Source organism: Anguilla rostrata, chromosome 3 (assembly GCF_018555375.3).
Source record: "Anguilla rostrata isolate EN2019 chromosome 3, ASM1855537v3, whole genome shotgun sequence".
Lineage (NCBI taxonomy): Eukaryota > Metazoa > Chordata > Actinopteri > Anguilliformes > Anguillidae > Anguilla > Anguilla rostrata.
The window spans coordinates 14,648,575-14,667,488 of NC_057935.1; the positions used below are offsets into that span (position 1 = coordinate 14,648,575).

General features: G+C 55.9%; 2 protein-coding genes across 2 annotated transcripts in view; one reads left to right on the forward strand and one right to left on the reverse strand.

Annotated features, from left to right (window-relative positions):
• ctnna1 (catenin (cadherin-associated protein), alpha 1) overlaps positions 1-18,914 on the forward strand; it is a 112,362-nt gene that overhangs the window by 52,663 nt on the left and 40,785 nt on the right. The window contains exons 8-9 of the mRNA XM_064326427.1: positions 16,083-16,163; positions 17,467-17,619. Of these exons, the coding sequence (XP_064182497.1) occupies positions 16,083-16,163; positions 17,467-17,619 (234 nt within the window). The remainder of the gene's footprint in view (positions 1-16,082; positions 16,164-17,466; positions 17,620-18,914) is intronic.
• lrrtm2 (leucine rich repeat transmembrane neuronal 2) lies at positions 6,109-10,634 on the reverse strand. Its single transcript, XM_064326426.1, has 2 exons — positions 9,685-10,634; positions 6,109-8,628 (listed from the first exon to the last, which is right to left on the reverse strand). Exons 1-2 carry the CDS (start codon positions 9,686-9,688, stop codon positions 6,830-6,832), a joined length of 1,803 nt encoding a protein of 600 aa, XP_064182496.1. The 5' UTR covers positions 9,689-10,634; the 3' UTR covers positions 6,109-6,829.

Below are 18,914 nucleotides of genomic sequence, written 5' to 3' on the forward strand. Positions count from 1 at the left end.
CATTCACAGTGCGCCCTTCGCTTCTAGCCAAGCCCACCCCCCCCCTTTTCCCCGACCCACCTCATTAACGCAATAGCGCAAACGCCCCCGCTCCTGCGCACCTGAGCCGAGGCCCCCCCCACCCCCCCAGCGCCTCTTCCAAGCGCTTCGACCGCGCGCGTTATTTTTAAACGTTCCCCCAGGAGCCATCTTTAAGCGCGGCCCTCTCCCATCTGTTCGCCCGACAGACGTGATTGATCGATCGCTCGATTGATGCGTCCTGGCGCCGGGCGCATCACGGAGACGGCCGCCCGCCCGCCCACACCTTCGCAAACGCGAGGCCCGCGGCTGACGCGCGATTGGCCGAAAGGACGAGACGCAAAGGCATTCTGCGAGGCGTGCAATTTTCACACGAAGACTATTTAATAGCCCCTCACTTTTCCTGCCAAGTTTTGGAATCAGATAAACAGGCTCATGTTATATGGGGAAACTCTTAAGTGGAGCGTCGTAGCCTAGCCTACAGCTTTGAGGCATTGAGTTTAGGGGAGGGGGGTTACATAAGCACAGGACTGCAGATACAATCCAGCTACCGCCATTTCCTTTTACAGCCTGCTAGCAATAATGCTGCTTTTCATCTTGAGTAAAAATACTTGCTCGATTGAAATAAAAAAGCCCTTTTGCATGCTGGACATTTTGCTAGCTGGTGGCAAGAAGTAGTCATGGGAACCCCTTAACGGGGTGGAGCCTTCGTGCGCTGTCAGTCACCTCTGCGCGTGAACCAATCAGAAGCTGACACTCTCCGAGGCAGGAAGGCTGTGACTGGTTGATAAATGGCCCGATGCCCTCCCGTTCTCTTTTCACTGCCTGACATGGTAAATCCTGCCTCCTCTGCCTCTCCCGCTGATTTACAAAAGGCGAGCGTGCGTAAATCACACCCAGCTCCGCACCTCCAGGCTAAATAACCACCGCCGCTGTGCTGGGCAACCTGTCCAGGTACCCCACTGGCTGCTTTCCCAGCTGGTCTTCCTCCACACCTACACTCAAACAATCCGCAGTCTTCTGCTAAGACGAGGCTAAAAAATGCTAATGTCAAGGCAAACTAAGTTCATCCATGAAACGGTATCATGTGCTGGGAGGGCTTTTGTATACCCTAAATTTAAAGGGTCACCACAGGCGTATAAGCTGATTGGACTGGAACTACCAGTCAGAGCCTCTCCTTTAGCTTGGATGCTCTGCTGTGGTCTGCTTCTCCAGAGCGTTTCAGGGAGAAAGGCTGTGAAATGTGGGAACGGAGGGGCCCTGCTCCCCATTAATCTCTGTTTTAAACGCCGGTTATTGGCTGTTTTGGCGGCGGGCGGAAGCCTGCGCTACCGAACCCGTGACGGATGGCGAGCTGCGGTCCCCGTCCCGTTCGGGGTTTTGCGTGGCCAGGCGCGTCCCATCATGCACCTGGCCGTGGACTGCTGCCGGCCAGGAGAGCCGGACGGTGGTGAGGTCACGAGGAGGAGAGAAACGAGCGTGAAAAACGAGCGTGCCCCCCCCCCCCCCCCCGTTCACAGCCGACGCAGTAATCCAGCGGCCATTTTAAGAGCCTCAGACGCGCGCTGTAAAAGCTCTCGTTTGGCGGAAATGTGCCGAGCGGCTCCGTTCCCGTGGCGACGTGCCGAACGAGGCCGCCGCTCGTCGCTCGGGCGAGCCGACAGACTTTTGTTTGCGTCTTTGGCTGTTGACAAAGTGAGCGGAGACGATGACTTTGGTCGCGCTGCGACGGTCGCCGTGATCAAGGAGAATTAAAGATGCGGCTCTGTCTGCTCGCGGAATGATAATGCGCAGCGCGGTTCTGTGTGTGTGTGTGTGTGTGTGTGTGTGTGTGTGTGTGTGTGTGTGTTTTCCTTGACGAGTGCCATCATGCATGATAACTAGCAAAACAGTGAAATGCCAGCGTGCATTTTAATCAGCTTTCCAGTCAGGTCAGATAATCAATTGGAAGCAGGGGTTGCCAGACGTGTTCCTGAGGAGCCACAGACTATGCTGCTTTGTGTTACAGTGTTTAATTAATCACTGATTGATTGCATAGATTCTTGGGTCTAAATTGGTTGCTGGCTTCAAGGCGAAACTGTAAGCCAGCTACACCGTGACTGTTAGGGGCCAGGACTGGCCAAACCCTGCTTTAACTATTTAAATCGTAAGATCACGAACTTGGGATTAGTATGTTCTTAACTGAACGTTCTACTGCTGATGTAACCATGGCTACTGGCAATTAGAATTCTAGAACATTGAATTTTGACTTAAAATAAAAGAAATAAAAATAAAAAAACATTTAAAAAAACCTTCTTTAATGTCTGTCTGGTGGCCCTGACATGCTCTCAGCTCTCCATTGGCTGTTTTGATCTGTTCAGCACACTCTGAACCGCAAGTTTAACGGCGCCTTTAAACACCAGGGTCTACAGCCCTGCTTAGCGGTTATCATTTTAGAAGAAAAGATGTCTGAATTCCAGCATCCTGCTACAGAGCTTTATTGGAGCGAGCGTTGTGTGGGGGTGGGGGGGGGTGAGAATCGGGTTCGCTACGGTCTGCCTGCGAAAAGAGCCTCCTTACATAATGTGCGAAGTGGAAGCCGTCCGAGTGGAAGGCACGGGAAGGAAAAACGGCGGGCGAAACGAACCGGGTTGGCAAATCCTTTCGGCGCAGCTCGCGGCTAAGTGTTAGCGCAAATCTGCGCTGCCTGATTTTAGCCACCCCCTCCCCGGCTTGTCCGGAGACACGGCGGGCGCGTAAGCACCCCCCACCTCCGCTCGCCGCGCTCGATGCAAACCAGACCGCAAACACGGGTAAATTGTAACCATTTTTATTTAAAAATATATGTCTTAAGGAAAAAAAGATCTTTTCAGTTAAAGCCACATCTTTACCCACTATACAGATATGAAATTGTACATATTACAATACAAAAGGAATAAAAGGTGGTGAAAAGCATTCGTTTTGCGCACGGGGAGGGGGGGCGGGGTGAGGGATGTGACTTTGGGGGGGTGTTTTTTTTTTTTCTTTTTTTCCTTGTGGTGGAGAAGGGGAGGGGTTATAACCAGAATAACAAAAGTACAGGAGACAGAGGAGTGCTAATCGATGCACATTTCTACATAATGTGTTTTTTTTTTTTTGTTTTTTTTTTTTTTGTTCCAACGCATCACAAGCTGTTGCCTTTACGGTGAGATTCCAGAATGTTTCCAAAAGTAGTACTCTTATTCTTCTTCCAAAAAAAAAAAAATAGTAAATAGTGTTTTGGGGCCCACCCCAAGAGAAGTATGCACTTACAATCCGATCTGTGATCCGCCGTGAGCCGTTGCCATTGGAAACGAGGCTTGTCCATCACCTTTGGGGTCGAGAGATGACAATCCAAGGAAGGATCTCGATATCCTTTCTTTCCTGGGACGTGCAAGGCGTGAATGAACGAAGGAACGCGGGCACCGAATACTGGAAGCAGGAGCTAAACCTTTTTCCCCAAAAGTAAAAGTTCTAGAAAGCAACAAAATGGCGACACATGGGGTTTGTAAACATGGACACATTGGGACACACAATGCCATACTGCTTAAAGAACCTCCTTTACTTTTGGAGTGCTGTTGGTTGTAATGAGGACTCTCCTAGCCCTCGGGCTGGTGGTGTGTAACGGGTCACAGGTTTTAGATTACTGGGATATGTAGTTTTTATGAGCTGGCTGTTATGCCCACATTTCCCCCGCATTGTCTCTAGGCCTCCTCTTTAAGGGTGTTATGGAGACAAGGGCATTAAAACGGTTGGAATTTTTAAAGCTGTCTGGCTCTTGCACCTATATCTGTGAACTGCCCCAATGTGGTTTTTATATTTAAGACCGTACTTAATTCATAATTAAATGGGTGGGAGAAGACCGGTGAATTAGCAGTGGGTTTTCAGTGGATGTCAGCGAGAGCAGGACGGGATTCACAACATCTTTCGCAGTTAAAAGCTCGAGCGAAACCGTCGCTGCTCCCTTCGGCTCTGTCAGTTCGCCAGTTTTAACGCGGCTTCGAGAAGACCCCCCCCCCCCCCACCGCCTCGCGCTCCGGCACTTTCCCTGAAACGGCTGAACGCAGCTGCTCTGCACAGACGCCTCTCTCGCTAGCACCCTCTAGGGGACACTTTCGCAATCGCTCCCAGCTCTCCCATAAAGAGCCACTATTTCGGGCCAGCCGCTCGCTCCAGAACAGCTCGTTCCCTCTAATCCCAGACACTCCGCTCATTCCGGGCCAGTTCCCTTCTTAACTAACTGACTCCATAACCCTTTCATTCCCCCCTCAGTCCCATACAGGAAAGCAAAACTCTACCATTTTGTGTATCTGTAGTCTCTAGCATCTGTTGTAATCCAGCTCCTTAAGAAAGCACTCGTTTGATAGCCTGCTCTTTCTCTTTCTCTCCTCCTTCATTTTTGTGTGATTTTTGGTTTTTTGGAGTTCTGATTCCCTCCTGGGTGCGCGTTCGGAGCGGGAGGTGTTTGGGGTTCGGGGGGGGGGGGCGGTGAAGGAGGACCTGTTTGTGGCGCGCGCGGGGGGAAAATGATAGATGAGCGGCGGGCTTCATTGGGATTCCTGGCGCCTCCGGCCGCGCCGCTGAAGCCAGCCATTGTGCTGCGGCTCCCTTCCGCCGCCTCCTGTTAACCCCTCTCGCCTCCGCGCCGGATGGGCGCGCGCTCGCTCTCTCTCTCTCTCTTTACCCCCTCCACTTTATATCTTTCCCCCTCCACTTTATATCTTTCCCCCTCTCCCTCTCTCTCCGTCTTTCTCACCCTCTTTCCCTCTCTTTCCTGCCCTCCTTTTTGTCTGACCGTCTCCCGCTCTCTCCTTCTCTCACACTCTCTCCTAGCCCTCTCTCCCTCCCTCTCTCTAGCCTTCTCTCCCCTCCTTTCTCTCTCTTGCTCTCTTTCTCCCTCTCCCTCTTTCTAGTCCTCTCACTGCCTCCCTCTCACGCTCTCTCCCCCTCCCTCTATCTTTCTTCCTCTCTCTTCCTCTTAACAGCCCTCTCCCTCTTCCTCTCTCCCCCTCTCCCTCTTTTTAGCCCTCCCTCACTGTCCCCCCTGTTATCCTCTGAATCTGGTGGGAATATTTCAGCAGCACCCTAACAGTCGTATATTAGCAGCTGCTGCCCATAGACAGCCTCTCACCTCTCCTCCTCTCACCTCTCCCCCTCTCCTCCTGTCCTCCCCCCCTGGCCTTTCCTGCCCTGTCATCCTGCTCTCCTGTCGGAGCTGATGAAAGAATAGCATGATGTCTTGCGCGCTGGTTTTTGATGGCTGCCGGGTTCTCATCAGTGATCCTTTTCCCTCTCTCTCTCTCTCTCTCTCTCTCTCTCTCTCTCTCCCTCTCCCTCGCGAGGAGGGGCCAGTTCTTTACCGCCGTCAGCGCTAAATCTTGCACCAGAGTGCTGGTGCGGGTGACAGAGTATTAATATATATATACCTTTTTCCCCCCCAGACTTAATTGGCTCAATCTTGAGTCTGTCGGACCCGATTACTTTCTCAGCTACAGGCGCTGGCTGCTAGACCCTCCTTTCTGACTATCAAGCATTCTGCCAAGTTGGGGTTGGGGGGGGCGGAGTGGGGATTTAATTATTTAATTTTTTATTATATGATTTATCTGAGTTTGTAAATGAAAGTGCTGTCCTGGCCAGCGCTCTTGTAATGGCGGTATGGCGGAGAGGACGGGCTAAGCCCTGCCCCCGCCGCCCCTCCTCCTCCTCCTCCTCCTCCTCGGGACCGGAGGACGCGGCGGTCGCTCGCGGCCCGGACGCGGCGGCGCTAACGAGCTCCGCCGAAGCTCGTTCGGAGCGCTGCGGCGTGTCGGCCGCTAACCTCCTCAGACGCGGCGCTCGCTGCTCTCCGCGGTTAACAAGAGGTTAACCGGGTTCGCCCGGAGGCCGAGTCTTAAACCCCCCCCAGCGGCTCGCTGTTTTTTACAACATGGTTCTTAAAGAGCGCAGCTGATTTGGACCCAGGTGCTCTCGCCTCTCTGTCGCAACCCGCAAGTCAGCCTGGCATTCTTTTTCCAATCATTCCAAAAAATTTTTTTTTTGGTAGTTTTTTAAAATTTATATACCAAAATGATGTGCAGTGGGGGTGGTGGGGGTGGGAGGGAGGGCGGGGGGGCTCAAAACTATTCCATCTGTGAATCATACAAGAACTAGACTGAACCAAATTTTTCTTTTCCTTTTTTAAATACGGAGAAACATCCACATCTCGGAAATTGCAGTTCCGTGTCTATCAGAAGAGGGCAGAGTTACTCCTCGAATAGTCATCTCAAGCATCGCAAGTTTCTAGAACGATATTTTCCCCCCTCCTTTAAGCATGAATCTCTCTCCCGTCTCCAACCTCTCATCCTCCATGTCGCAAAGCGGCTCGAGCGAGCGATTGGTCGCATCGCATCGCCTTCGCAAGCCGACGCAGCAGTTCGCCTGCTCGATATGACCTCTTGTATTCATATTACAAAAATAAATTTGTGAATAATTCTTTACATCTGTTAACTTAAAAAGAGTTAATTCTCCTGGAAATCCAACGGCAAACAAACGGATTTGCAACAAAAAAAAAAAAAAAGAATCGGACTCCTCAGTTCTGCTACTTTCTCATTAGCCCGCAAAATACCAAGTGCCTCTAAGTTTCAGAGCTAAGGAGTGCTTGTTTGTGTGTATGTGCGTGTGTCTATATATATATATATCATTTCGTTTTTTTAAATATATAAACTGGAAAATAACAAACGGGGAAAGGAAGAAACAAACCCTGTTTTGGACTGGAATGGGCGAATGGCAGCGAGCAGCGGGGGTGAGGGGGTGTGGGCAGGGGTCAAAGGTGAGTTCACACTTCGCACTCTTTGTAAGGCAGCTGCTGGCACTTGCACTGCCCGTAGCCGTTGATGATGACGAGCGCCCCTTCCTCGTGGCTGGGCTCGTACTCGTTGTAGGGCACCTGGGTGGCCAGGTCGGCCATGGGCTGCCGCGCCTGGGTCCTCATCTGCCGGCGGGCCTGCATGGCGGAGCAGTGGCGGATCCTCCTCAGGGTGGGGGGGCAGCACTTGCGCGAGACGTACACCCCGAAAATGATGAGGAAGAAGGAGAAGAGCAGGGCCATGGTCCCGATGATCACCCGCTGGGTGAGCACCGTGTCCCGCTCCGAGAACTCCCCCTCGTCCGTCACGCCCGCCCCCGGCCCCGCCCCCTCCCCCGCCGCGCCCTCCACCGTGGTGAACCCGGGGCGGTCGGTGCCAGGGGTGGCGGGGGCCGCGGCACCGGGGGGCGGGGCAGAGGCGGTGGCGTCGGGGGCGGGGTTGTAGGGCGCGTCCGGGGCGACGGCGACCGTGGTAAAATCCTCTGCATAGAAGTCCTGCGTGGGCGTGTGCATAATTCCAAAGGAGTTGCTCGAGGCCTCCCGTGGGGGCGGGGGCGGAGCCCCGGAGGGGGGCGGGGCCCCGTCCGGCGCCACCGGGGCGGCCCCGCCCCCGAACCCTCCCCCGGCCGCCGCCGCCGCCGCGGAAAAATTCTGGCAAAGCTGGAACCCGTAGACGGCGTCCAGGATCTCCTCGCCCTGCGCGTACTCGGGGCTGTGGCACAGGATGGCGTGCTCCCAGCGCCCGCGGAAGGCGCCCAGCCAGGCGGCCAGCGGGCAGATGCGCTTGCTACATTCCCACAGGTTGCTGGAGAGGCCCACGGTGCTGAGCGAGCCCCAGGTGTCCAGGGTGTCCGCCTCCAGGCTGCTCAGCCTGTTGTTGTCCAGCAGCAGCACCCTCAGGCCGGGCAGCGTCAGGAACACGTCCGGCGTCAGCGCCCGGATCTCGTTGCCCGTCAGGTCCAGCTTCTCCAGCGTGGCCCAGCTCCACTCCATGCCGCCGCACGTCAGGTTGCTGATCTTATTCCACTGCAGGTGCAGGAACTGCAGCGCCACCAGCCGCGGGAAGTGCGCCAGGTTGACGCGGGTCAGCTGGTTGTGCTCCAGGTGCAGCTCGCGCAGCTTGACCAGGCCGGCGAAGCCGTTGCGCGCCAGGCTGCGCAGCCGGTTGTTGCTGAGGCCCAGGTACTCCAGGCTGCGGCAGTCCCAGAAGGCGCGCACGGGCGTGGTGCGCAGCGAGTTGGAGCGCAGGTGCAGGATCTGCAGCTTGCGCAGGCCGTGGAAGAGCTCGGGCTCCAGGGCCGTCAGCTGGTTGAAGGACAGGTCCAGGATCTGCAGGTTGACCAGGTGGATGAAGGTGGTGTTGGGCAGGCGGGCGATGCGGTTGGAGCTCAGGTTGAGGTCCTTGAGCTTGTAGAGGCCCTGGAAGGCGTCCTCGCGGACGCCGGTGATCTGGTTGTGGTCCAGGTGGAGCCAGGTGAGCTGGGCGAAGCCGTAGAACTGGTCGGGGCTGAGCTCGCCGATGGCGTTGTGGCGCAGCGAGAGGCCCAGGGCGCCGCGGTCCACGCCGTCCGGGGGCGCCCGCAGGCCCTGCGTGTCGCAGTAGAACTGCAGGTCCTCGCAGCGGCACTTCTGCGGGCAGGTGGTGCACGAGGCGGGGAGCGCGCTCAGTAGCAGCCCGAGCAGCAGCGCGAGCAGCAGCGGCCAGAGCGGACCCATGGCGCCGAGCGCCGCCGGGGACAGTCCCGCCAGATCCCGCCGCGAAGGGAACCCTGCGAGGGGGGGGCAGATTTAAGCACAGCGCGGTGAACCTGGAGCTCCGCTCCGTCCCCCCCCTAAACCCACCGCCCCCCCCCATTCTCCACCCTCGCTCCGTCCACCCCCCCCCTCCCCTTCCCCTCTACCTCTGCAGAGCACAGCACCCCCCCCCCCCACCCAGCCAGCCAGAGAGTCCGGGAGCCTGCGCTCCTCGATTCATGCCAGAGATCCCACCCCCCCCCACCCCCTCAACACACATTTGCATGTCTGTGCGCACGCATGTGAATGTGTGCTTTATACTTTTAATCCATGTCTCAAGTCTTTATATCCCCCCAATCCCCCCAAGTTTTTTTTTTTGGTCTTTTTTTTGGTCAAGGAGCAGATTGTGTATAGCGATGCTCGCTGACAGACGCGCGTGCACGCATGTATTTTCGTGTTCCTACATCCGTTAACATCGGCATGATGAAATAAAGAACACTTTTTTCCCCCCTCTCCCCCCTCCTGCCCCCCCCTTCCCCCCCAGCGTCTGCAGCTTTCTCTCAAATTCTTTTTGCCACGGGTTCGACGGATACGCTGCGTTTTAATTAAAAAACCGCAAACGCGCTGTGACTCCTCGGTTTCATGCAAACGGACACTGTTGCAGCCTCTCTTCTCTGCCCTTGCAGTACGCTGTGGGATTTTTGTCCTAGAAATCCCTTTTTTTTTCTTTCTTTTTAAAAAAAAAAAAAATCTACAGAATAAATTTACCAGCTCAGACAGGGGGTTAAAAATGAGCATTTTTTCACCAATTGATCACTTCTCATCTTCAAAAAAAAAAAGAAACTAATGAATAAAAGCACAGGAAGGAAATGCAGTGCAGTGGCTCTGCTCCAGAGCGCCACGCCAGAGTTTCCCGAGCAGGGGAAGACAAACGCTTTTTCCGCTAAACGGACGAGGGGTTCCAGGAGCCCGTGAGCGGTTAGCCGCGCTCGCCCCCCCCCCCCCCCCCCCCACCTTCCCTAACCCCCCCCTCGTCCGCACCGAGCCGCACATTCAGAGCCCCGACGTGCCGTACTGAAGAGCCAACTTACCCATTCTTTTGTGCACATCGGAGGCTGCATTCAACTGTCCTCCTGGCCGGACTCCGTGGGCACCCAGTCGGAAGGGGAATCCAGCGCTGAAAAGCCCCTTTCAGGAAACACAAAGGGAGTCGTGCACTGCCGAAATAAAGCCAGACCCAATCCCCTCAGCCCTGACAGAGGCGCAAATTCCATGTCCGACGACGACGTTGCCTTCCACCAGAGCCCCCCCCCACCCCCACCCCCCAATTTCCTCTTTTTTTCGGTTAATTTTTTTCTCCTCGTTGATCCGTGTGCCTTTTCCTGTCGTTGCGCTCTTTCCCCCCCCCCTCTTAAATCTCAATTTGGGAAAAAAGGACCTCCTCTCCCCTCGTCCGCAGCAAAGCTGTAATTTTTTGTGTGTTTTTTTAGTTGGAGTTGGAAATTTGCATCCAAAGCGATCTTGGAGAACAGAAATCCTTCCCCCCCTTCTTCTTTTTTTCTCCTTTTTTTTTTTTCCTCCCCCCCCAGATCCCCCCTCCGCGACCGAGGTGGGCTCGCTGGCTGATTTAAGATCCTCCGGCGGGCTCTGCCGGCTCGGGGGGCGCGCGCAGACCCCCTAACTTGTTGATGGAAGCCAGCTTCCGAGCGGCAAAGACACGGCAGGCGATCCGCAGCGAGTCCCGCACTCTGAAGCGATGCAGCGAGCAGGGAGAGAGGAGAGAGCGAGCGAGAGAGAGAGAGCAGGAGGAGGAGGAGGAGAGAGGGGGGGAGAGAGAGAGAGAGAGAGAGAGAGAGAGAGAGAGAGAGAGAGAGAGCAACGCTTTTCTGTGCTTTAGGTTGCAGGCACTCAGAGCTACAGAGTGGTGGCAGGCTGGCGTCGATCAATGATGCTGTTTCTCTCTCTCTCTCGCTCTGTCTCTCTCTCTCTCTGTCCCCCTCCTCGCTCGCTCGCTCGCTCACTCCTACTCGTGTTTGATTCCCCCCTCCCCTCCTCTCCTCTCGCGCTGGTTCTGTTCTTCCGTCGGAATATTGATAACTTGAATGTGTCACAGCTCACGGCTGAAATTAAACGTCACTATAAGCGGCGGGTTTTTTTCCTCTCCTGCGTTTGCCTGTTTTTTTTTTTCCCCCCCCTTTAATATTTTGTTTGCTCCTCTGCGGAAGGGGAGCTTTTGTATTTTAATTTTTTAAACTGTGCCCCACGCTCACGTGCGCGTGTATCAATAAGAGTGCTGGGAGACAGTCACACAGAGGACTGCCGCTTTCGTTAGTCCGCCTCCGCTGACGCATCCTGTTGCGATCGCTTCTCTTTTCTTTCTTTTTTTTTGTTTTTTTTTTGTTTTAATGAAGCCCCATACAGGAAGTGATGACGGCGAATGGAAACTCGGCCCCTAATTGTGGCAGCCGAAGCTTCGAGCCAGCCCGCCTTTGATTAGAGGGTCAGGGGGAGAGCGGCGACGAGCCGTTCCGATTTATAAACCCCCCCCCCCCCGAGTGCCCGTGCGCTGCTTTAATTTTTCAGAGGGGGCGTGCCCCAGCTGAGATTGGATAGTAATTTAAATGTAGCCGAGCAGCGAGGAATGAAATGACAGGCACACGTACGTGTGAAGTTTGGCAGAGCGGCAGGAGCGAGTGCGGAGGGATTTCGTGCCTTATTGCTGTTTATGTAACGGAGGTCCTGCTTGTTTTCCTGCCTCTGATCCTGCTCGCATTTTCCCTTTGAGGTTTTTCAATGCTTTTGGCTTTTAAAAAAAGATCTTCTTTCTTTCTGCTGGGTGTTGTGAGGGACTGAAAGGGGTACTTCACATGGTTTTTTGTGCGGTGTTTTTTAAATTGCTGTGCTTGGACATGCGTGCGCGCACGTACACTCAGGCACTGACACACACACACACACACATTTGCGCATATTCATGTGCGCTCACACACATTCACACATGCACGGCGTATGTATGTGTCACATTCTGTCACATGGAATATGTCTGATATGGCTGTAATTGTCGGTCTGCATATTTTATCCAAATGACAGTCTGCATCATGATTAAAAATGATACCCCCCCCCCAGTGTGGCCCCCTGGACCGCACACGTGACAGGCTGACAGCACTCCAGCTGTGTGGCACCCAGGGGTGTGTGGGGGGTGTGTGCGCGTGGGTATTCGCGTGCGTGCATTTGGGGTGCGGGGGTCAGAAGCACGTAAGCCTTTGATTGGCGTCACAAGCAGCCAATCACACCAATTTGGCTTATGATGCTTGTCCTATGGGAGCATCGCCTGCCTTGTCTCATGACCACTCCCCCCATTTTATCCCGGTCTCCCCAATCCTAATGGACCGGGACGTTTAACCTCGGTGATTACCTGCCTTTCAGAGGTCACCTGAGCCCGTGTCACCCGGGGATACCAGACCGGGGACCAATCACACGGGCGCGCGCAGTGCTTGCCGTGTAGGCCCGCCGCTCGAGCCGAAAGGGTGTTCAGCAAGGCCGTCCGCACCACCCCAGCACTTCCCCACCCCTCCGTGCAGTTTCCTCCTCCTGTCGGGGGTGCCATCGATTTCCCTCTCATTCTGAATCTCGAAATATAGATTTCTTTCTACTTCTTCTTAAAAAATGTTTTTCCCTTTTCTGTAATCCTAAACGTTTTTCGGCTCTGCTGTCGAGCGCGCCCTCCGGCCGCCAGCGCGAGGGCTCTCTCCCCGGCCCGCGTTCGCTTTTTGACTCACTCACCCCTAGTGTCCCCCCCCCTCGGTGAGAATGAGTGTTTACTGATTAGTCAGTTTAAAGAAGGTCACATCCCTGCCTAACGAGCCCGGTAATTCAGTGTGAAGCGCCCGGCCTCCACGCGCACCGCGGCGCGTGTTCACGCTGCAGAGTTAGCGCGCGCCACAGACGCGGCGTCGAATTCCGCCGATGGAAATGTCAGCGGGAAACCCGCGTGTCCTCAACACCTCCCATGATGCAGCTTGTTTGGCCCGCCCCAGTTTTGGCAAACCCCCCCCTTCTTGTCAGGTATTACTCACGGAGGCTTTGATGTGCCTCGCCGCACGGCAGTGCCTACACACAGACGCATCAGACCCCCGTCAGGAAGTTTGGGGAGGTGGGGGGGGGGTCCCGCTTCATCATCGACGCGTCTCGGATTCGCGCAGAGGTGCGAGGGGGGACTCACGACTTCCTGCCTGGTAACAGCTCGGCCGAAGGAAGCGAGTCGGGGCGTGCGGGCATGTGTGCGGGCGAGAGAGACAGACAGACACAGAGAGAGAGAGAGCGTGACGTGCGCATGAGTCGGTAGAGCCGCTTGGCGCCGCCTGCAGTTTTCGGCGCCCCGGTGGACAATATGCGGCGTCCCACTGGCGGCCGGCGCCGCGCTGACTCTCACGGTTTGGCCGAGGACGCCTGCTGGGCTCCAGCAACGCACCGAGAGCTCAGCGCTCATCCTGCCGGAGGAAGAGAGTCGTGGGAGCCTGACGCGTCTCTCTCTCTTCCTCTTTCCTTCTCTCGCTCTCTCTCTCTTCCTCTTTCCTTCTCTCGCTCTCTCTCTCTCTTCCTCTTTCCTTCTCTCGCTCGCTCTCTCTTCCTCTTTCCTTCTCTCGCTCGCTCTCTCTTCCTCTTTCCTTCTCTCCCTCTCTCTCTCTCCCCCTCTCTCTCTCTCTCTCTCTCTCTCTCCCCCTCTCTCTCTCTCCCCCTCTCTCTCTCTCTCTCTCTCTCGTCCTGGTCTCACGGCAGAGGCCGCGCTGGGAGAACCCCGCTCGGGTGGAGCCCCGGTCCGGCTCGCGCCCCTGTCCCGTTCCGCTAGCCCGAATAACGCGAAGTGAAGGCTGCGGCTCTGTGCGAGCGTGTGTGTCGGGTGAGAGCCGGCCGAACCCTGCATAAATGCATGAGCGCGTTGGCGGTTACACGGCAACGGGGCAGGGGGCGGTCATGACCTCTGAGGGGGTTTTCTTTCTTTTTTTTTCCCCCCTCTGTGATATTAGATGCTTTTTGACTCGTTCCCCAGCAGCAACGGAAAGCTGGAGTTCCCTAACCTGGCTCAGCCCAGACCTGTTGTCAGCTAGCATTCGATTTCCCATTTAAGTTCCAGAGCTGTCGGCGGGCGCGTCTGTGCATAAGAGGACACCGGGGCCGCGTTTGAGGGGAACACACAGATGGGCGTGAACAGACAGGTTGCTCCGTCTCAGCGGTTGTTAGGCTGTCTCCGCCCTGGCCAGGCTAGGCGTCCAGCTGCTGGGTCTGAGATTCTGCTGTTCGGCTGACGCCCGTGCAGCTGACGGCGTCGCTGCTCCAGGTCGGGCCCCGCCCCCTCGTCCCCTCGAGAGTGGCTACGCTGGCAGGACAGCAGGTCCGCGAGTTTAGCGGGTTTGCGGACAGCGGCATCTGGTGACTGGGGCGGGCCTAACGAGCCACGCACTCAGCTGTCCTGTCCATTCACAGCATGGCAGCGACCGGTCTTTCTGTGATTGGCAAGTGGCTGGGCCAATCGCTCTGCGGTTGAAGGGTGGGCGGAGCATGGTGGGCGCGTACTGTAAAGTATTAAGAGGTGAGGTTTCTGCATTAGAGCTCCCTCTCGCAGCACATGTACACTTTTATGCCCTTATCACCCTTTACGCTCTTCAGTAAAACCGCTCAGCTGAGCTAGTAGTACACGCATCCGTTGAATGTGCAGTCATGCCTGAGAAAAGTTCTAAAACCGAATGCTTTTGAGAATGATCAGTGGTCTGTTGGGTTTGTACTGAGTGAATGACATTTTCTAGGCTTTTCTACAAGTTTGTGTGTGCGCACGCGTGTCTTTGTGTGGTTCGCAGACAAACAGCGTCGAACGGAGCGTAGTAAAATTGATCTAATTTCCTTCAGTCTCTCCCATTCATTTCCTGTCATCTTCCCTGGACACGCATTGAAACGGCGAACAATCAAAGTATTTTCTTTCGGCTCTGCCGTCAAAATAGTAAAAGAAAAACATAGTTTTAAAAAAATTTTTTGTTGTACTGTCTGAATTGCTTCAGAACGAGCTGCCTGGGAAGGTGGGGAAACTTGGGTGTAATCGGTTCACCCAACGCCGAAGTTGAGTTGAAGTTGCTGCTGCGTGCGGTGTGTCGCAGTTTGAGCTCTGCTGAAACACACTTTGCAGGAGGGGTGAGGGCAGGACACGGTGAGGTACATTTACAGTAAGAGAAAAAAAAAAAATCTGTTTTTTACACCAGCTTTTATTTTATGGAGCCGGGATATGGGATTTCACAGTTCGGCTGTTGCTATGGAGATTATGTGTGGTGTGCTAATGCAGCGCTGGCTTCCTGCGTGCGTGCTTGTGTGTGTGTGTGTGTGTGTGTGTGTGTGTGTGTGTGTGTGCGTGCGTACGTGTGTGTGTGTGTGTGTGTGTGTGTGTGCGAGCGTGCGAGCTTTTGCGTGTGTATCTGCGTGTGCTTGTGTGTGTGTGTATCTGCGTGTGCTTGTGTGTGTGTGTATCTGCGTGTGCTTGTGTGTGTGTGTGTGTGTGTGTGTGTGTGTGTGTGTGTGTGTGTGTGTGCGAGCGTGCGAGCTTTTGCGTGTGTATCTGCGTGTGCTTGTGTGTGTGTGTATCTGCGCGTGTGTGTGTGTGTGTGTGTGTGTGTGTGTGTGGACATGCGTGCTCTGGATGGCAGGAGGCATTCCAGATTACAGATGAGCCGGGTTTAGAGCGCTGGATTAGGGAGCGGGCGGGAGGCGAGGAAACCGCTCCACCGCCGTCCAGCGCGTCCTCAGCCGCGCCGAGGAAGTCAAGCGGCCCGGCGCGGCGCGGCAGAACGTCGTCCCGGCATTTCCGCGCACCCCGAGACTCGCGCCCGCACGCTAGAGCGCGGGAGCATGGGAACAATTCACGTGCGTCCGGTCCGCTGAGGGACATGTCACAGGCGGCTGTCACACACGCGCGTGACACGCACACACGCGACATGCGGCGACAGCTGTGGGGTCCATCTGCGTTAATTGTTTACGGAGAGGGTGAAACGAGGCGCGAAGCACTCTGCCGCCGCCGCCGCGGTGCTCTCTGATCTCGGGCGGCCCCGCCCCGTAGCGGCGCTGCCCCCTCAGAAGACCGCGACGTCCGTCTGCACCTTTCGCCTTTTGCGAATTCGCTCCGGGCGAAAGCTCCTGCCGAACGCCCAGCGTTAAGATGCCGGGAGCGGTGATGTCGTGTGACCGCAGAAGCGTGGTGGTGTGTGTGCTTGCGTGTGTGTGTGTGTGTGTGTGTTTGCGTCTGTGCGCGGGCCCGTGCATCTGTGCGGAGCAGCACAAGGCTTTTTGGTCATTAGTGATGTTCTGGCTCGCAGCAGCAGGGGGTGGTGGTCAACGCTGCCCGGGTTAATTCATCACACCGGTTTCAAATCTCCGCTTCCTGCCCCGTGACCTGGCTCTTTGACGGACGTCGTTCTTAACCGACGCCCTCTCTGTCTGTCTCCTCCCGCAGGCCGGCCGCAAGGACCGGAGCGACGCCCTCAACACCGCCATCGACAGGATGACCAAGAAGACCCGCGACCTGCGCAGACAGGTGAGCCCCGCCCCCTCCTCCTCCTCCTCCTCCTCCTCCTCCATCTCGCCCTGTCCTCCCCTCTCCTGTTTCACCCCCCTCTCTCCTTTTTTCTGCTCCACATCCTCCCCTGTCCTACTCTCCCTTTCATCTCTTTCTCTCTTTTCCTCCCACCCCTCCCTCCCTCCCCGCTCTCGTGTCGTCTTGGCGATTATCAGCGGAGAGCCTGCGAAGACCCTCGTAATGATTGTGCAGGAAGTAAGCGCATCTCCAGCTGGTCGAGCCGTTGGGAGGCCCGTCGCGTGGATGAGGGCTGCGCGGAGCGCACGGATGGCGGCGGCTGACCCCACTGAGCACGTGCGAGCTCGCCCCAGAGCCCGTGGCTGCCTCTGCTCAGAGGAGCTTCATTAGGATATTGTGTCTGCCGCTCGTCCGCGGGGGTGGTGCGAGGGGGTGGGGGCGGGGTGGAGTTACCCTGCATCTGCTGGATTTCTCTCCCTCCCCCCCTCCCCCCTCCATAGAGTGTAAGAAAGTTAATTTAGCAGCAGCAGCCCGCTGTTGGGTAATTTGCAGTCTCGCACCCTTATTCAGAAACACACACACGAGCGCACACGGCAACTCACCCCCCCCCCCACCCACACACCACATGCTCACCACACACACACACACACACACTCACACAGTCACACACACACACACAGACACACAGACACACACATGCGCACACACGCACACACACGCGCACACACGCACACATACTCACACACACACACAGACACACACAGACACACACACGCACACACACGCACACACGCACACAGACACACACACACACACAGACACGCACATGCACACACACACACACACACACACACACTCACACACAGCGCTCCAGTTGGCAGGGCCGCGGGTGCAGCAGTATGGCTCTCCCGAGCCCCAGCCGCTCATTGCTCTCTGCAGTGATGTTAATGCTGTGTAAGTACAGTCAGCCTGCTCTGGACCCCCCCTCCCGGGGGACGGACTGTACGCTTTCCATACATATGAAAAGGTCTCCGCTTAAAAAGACCATTTTCAGTCCCATTTCCGCGCAGTTAATTTCTTTTTCTTTATAATCCAGCAGAGTGGCTCTCTGGGATTCTGTCTCTATCTGGGCCTAACAAAGCGTTTCTGTGAAATGTCTTATTTCTTTGGCCTTCTCCCGCCGTCCTCAAATCCGCCAGAATCCGGGGTGCTTTTTTAATTGGCCGACGCCGCGGCCGGGGTCGGCTGCTCCCCTGCGTGTGACTGACTCGGGGTTTCGGGGCTGTGTTTTGGGGGTCCTCAGCTGCGCAAGGCGGTGATGGACCACGTGTCGGATTCCTTCCTGGAGACCAACGTGCCGCTGCTGGTGCTGATCGAGGCTGCCAAGAACGGCAACGAGAAGGAGGTGAAGGAGTACGCCCTGGTGTTCCGCGAGCACGCCAACAAGCTCATCGAGGTACGTCTGCCCGCCCCGCACCGCCCGACAACAGCCCCAGAACCACCAACACCAAGCCTGTCGTACAGGGTTCGCACCAACCTGAACAGTGTTACAGAACCCAAACACCAAGCCTGATGGTGCTCACAGTGTTACAGAATCCAAACACCAAGCCTGTCAGAGCTCGCTACCTGAACACTACAGAACCCAAACACCAAGCCTGTTGGTGCTCATAATACTACAGAACCCAAACACCAAGCCTGTCGGTGCTCACAGTGCTTCAGAATCCAAACACCAAGCCTGTCAAAGCTCGCTACCTGAACACTACCGAACCCAATCACCAAGCCTGTCGGTGCTCACAGTGCTTCAGAACCCAAACACCAAGCCTGTCGGTGCTCACAGTGTTACAGAATCCAAACACCAAGCCTGACGGTGCTCACAGTACTACAGAACCCAAACACCAAGCCTCAGCGCTCACTACCTGAACACTACAGAACCCAAACACCAAGCCTGTTGGTGCTCATAATACTACAGAACCCAAACACCAAGCCTCAGCGCTCACTACCTGAACACTGCAGAACCCAAACACCAAGCCTGCGTTTGTGTGTAAACGGTGCGAGCGTGAGTGTGTTTGTGTGTAACCCGGCGAGCGTGAGCGTGTGTGTGTGTGTAACCCGACGAGCGTGAGTGTGTGTTTTTTTGTGTAACCGGGCGAGCGTGAGTGTGTGTGTGTGTGTTTGTGTGTAACCGGGCCGAGCGTGCGTGTGTGTGTAACCCGGCGAGCGTGAGTGTGTGTGTGTGTGTGTGTGTGTGTAACCCGGCGAGCGTGAGCGTGCGTTTGTTTCTCCGTGAGAGAGGAGCTGCCACAGGCTGTTGTCTGGGTAACCTTGTTAAAAAGCATCGCTGCGCTCCTCTGGGAGCCGCGCTTTAACACGCCGCACCCGTCCGCCCGCTCGTCCCGCGCGCCTCGCGCGCCCCGTCTCCAGGTAACTGCGCCGCATCCCCTGCAGTGGGAGGGGCCAGCGCACGCGTGTGGCCAAATTTGTACGAGCAGGAGCACCCGCCAATCAGATCCGCCACCTCACCGGGGGGGCGGGGGAGGGGGAGGTGTTCCTTCACACCCAAGGTTAAGTGTTGCCTCGGGGGTGGGTGAGGGGGTGGGGGGGGGGGGGGGGGGCACCACTTCTTATTGACAGATGGACGATAAAGAAGTGCACCGGTTTTATTTCCTTAATAGACGAGGCTGCCAAATCTCAGCCTTTTAAACTCGCGGCCCTGGCCGCGGGCATGAGCGGGCCTGACAGAAGCATTAGCCG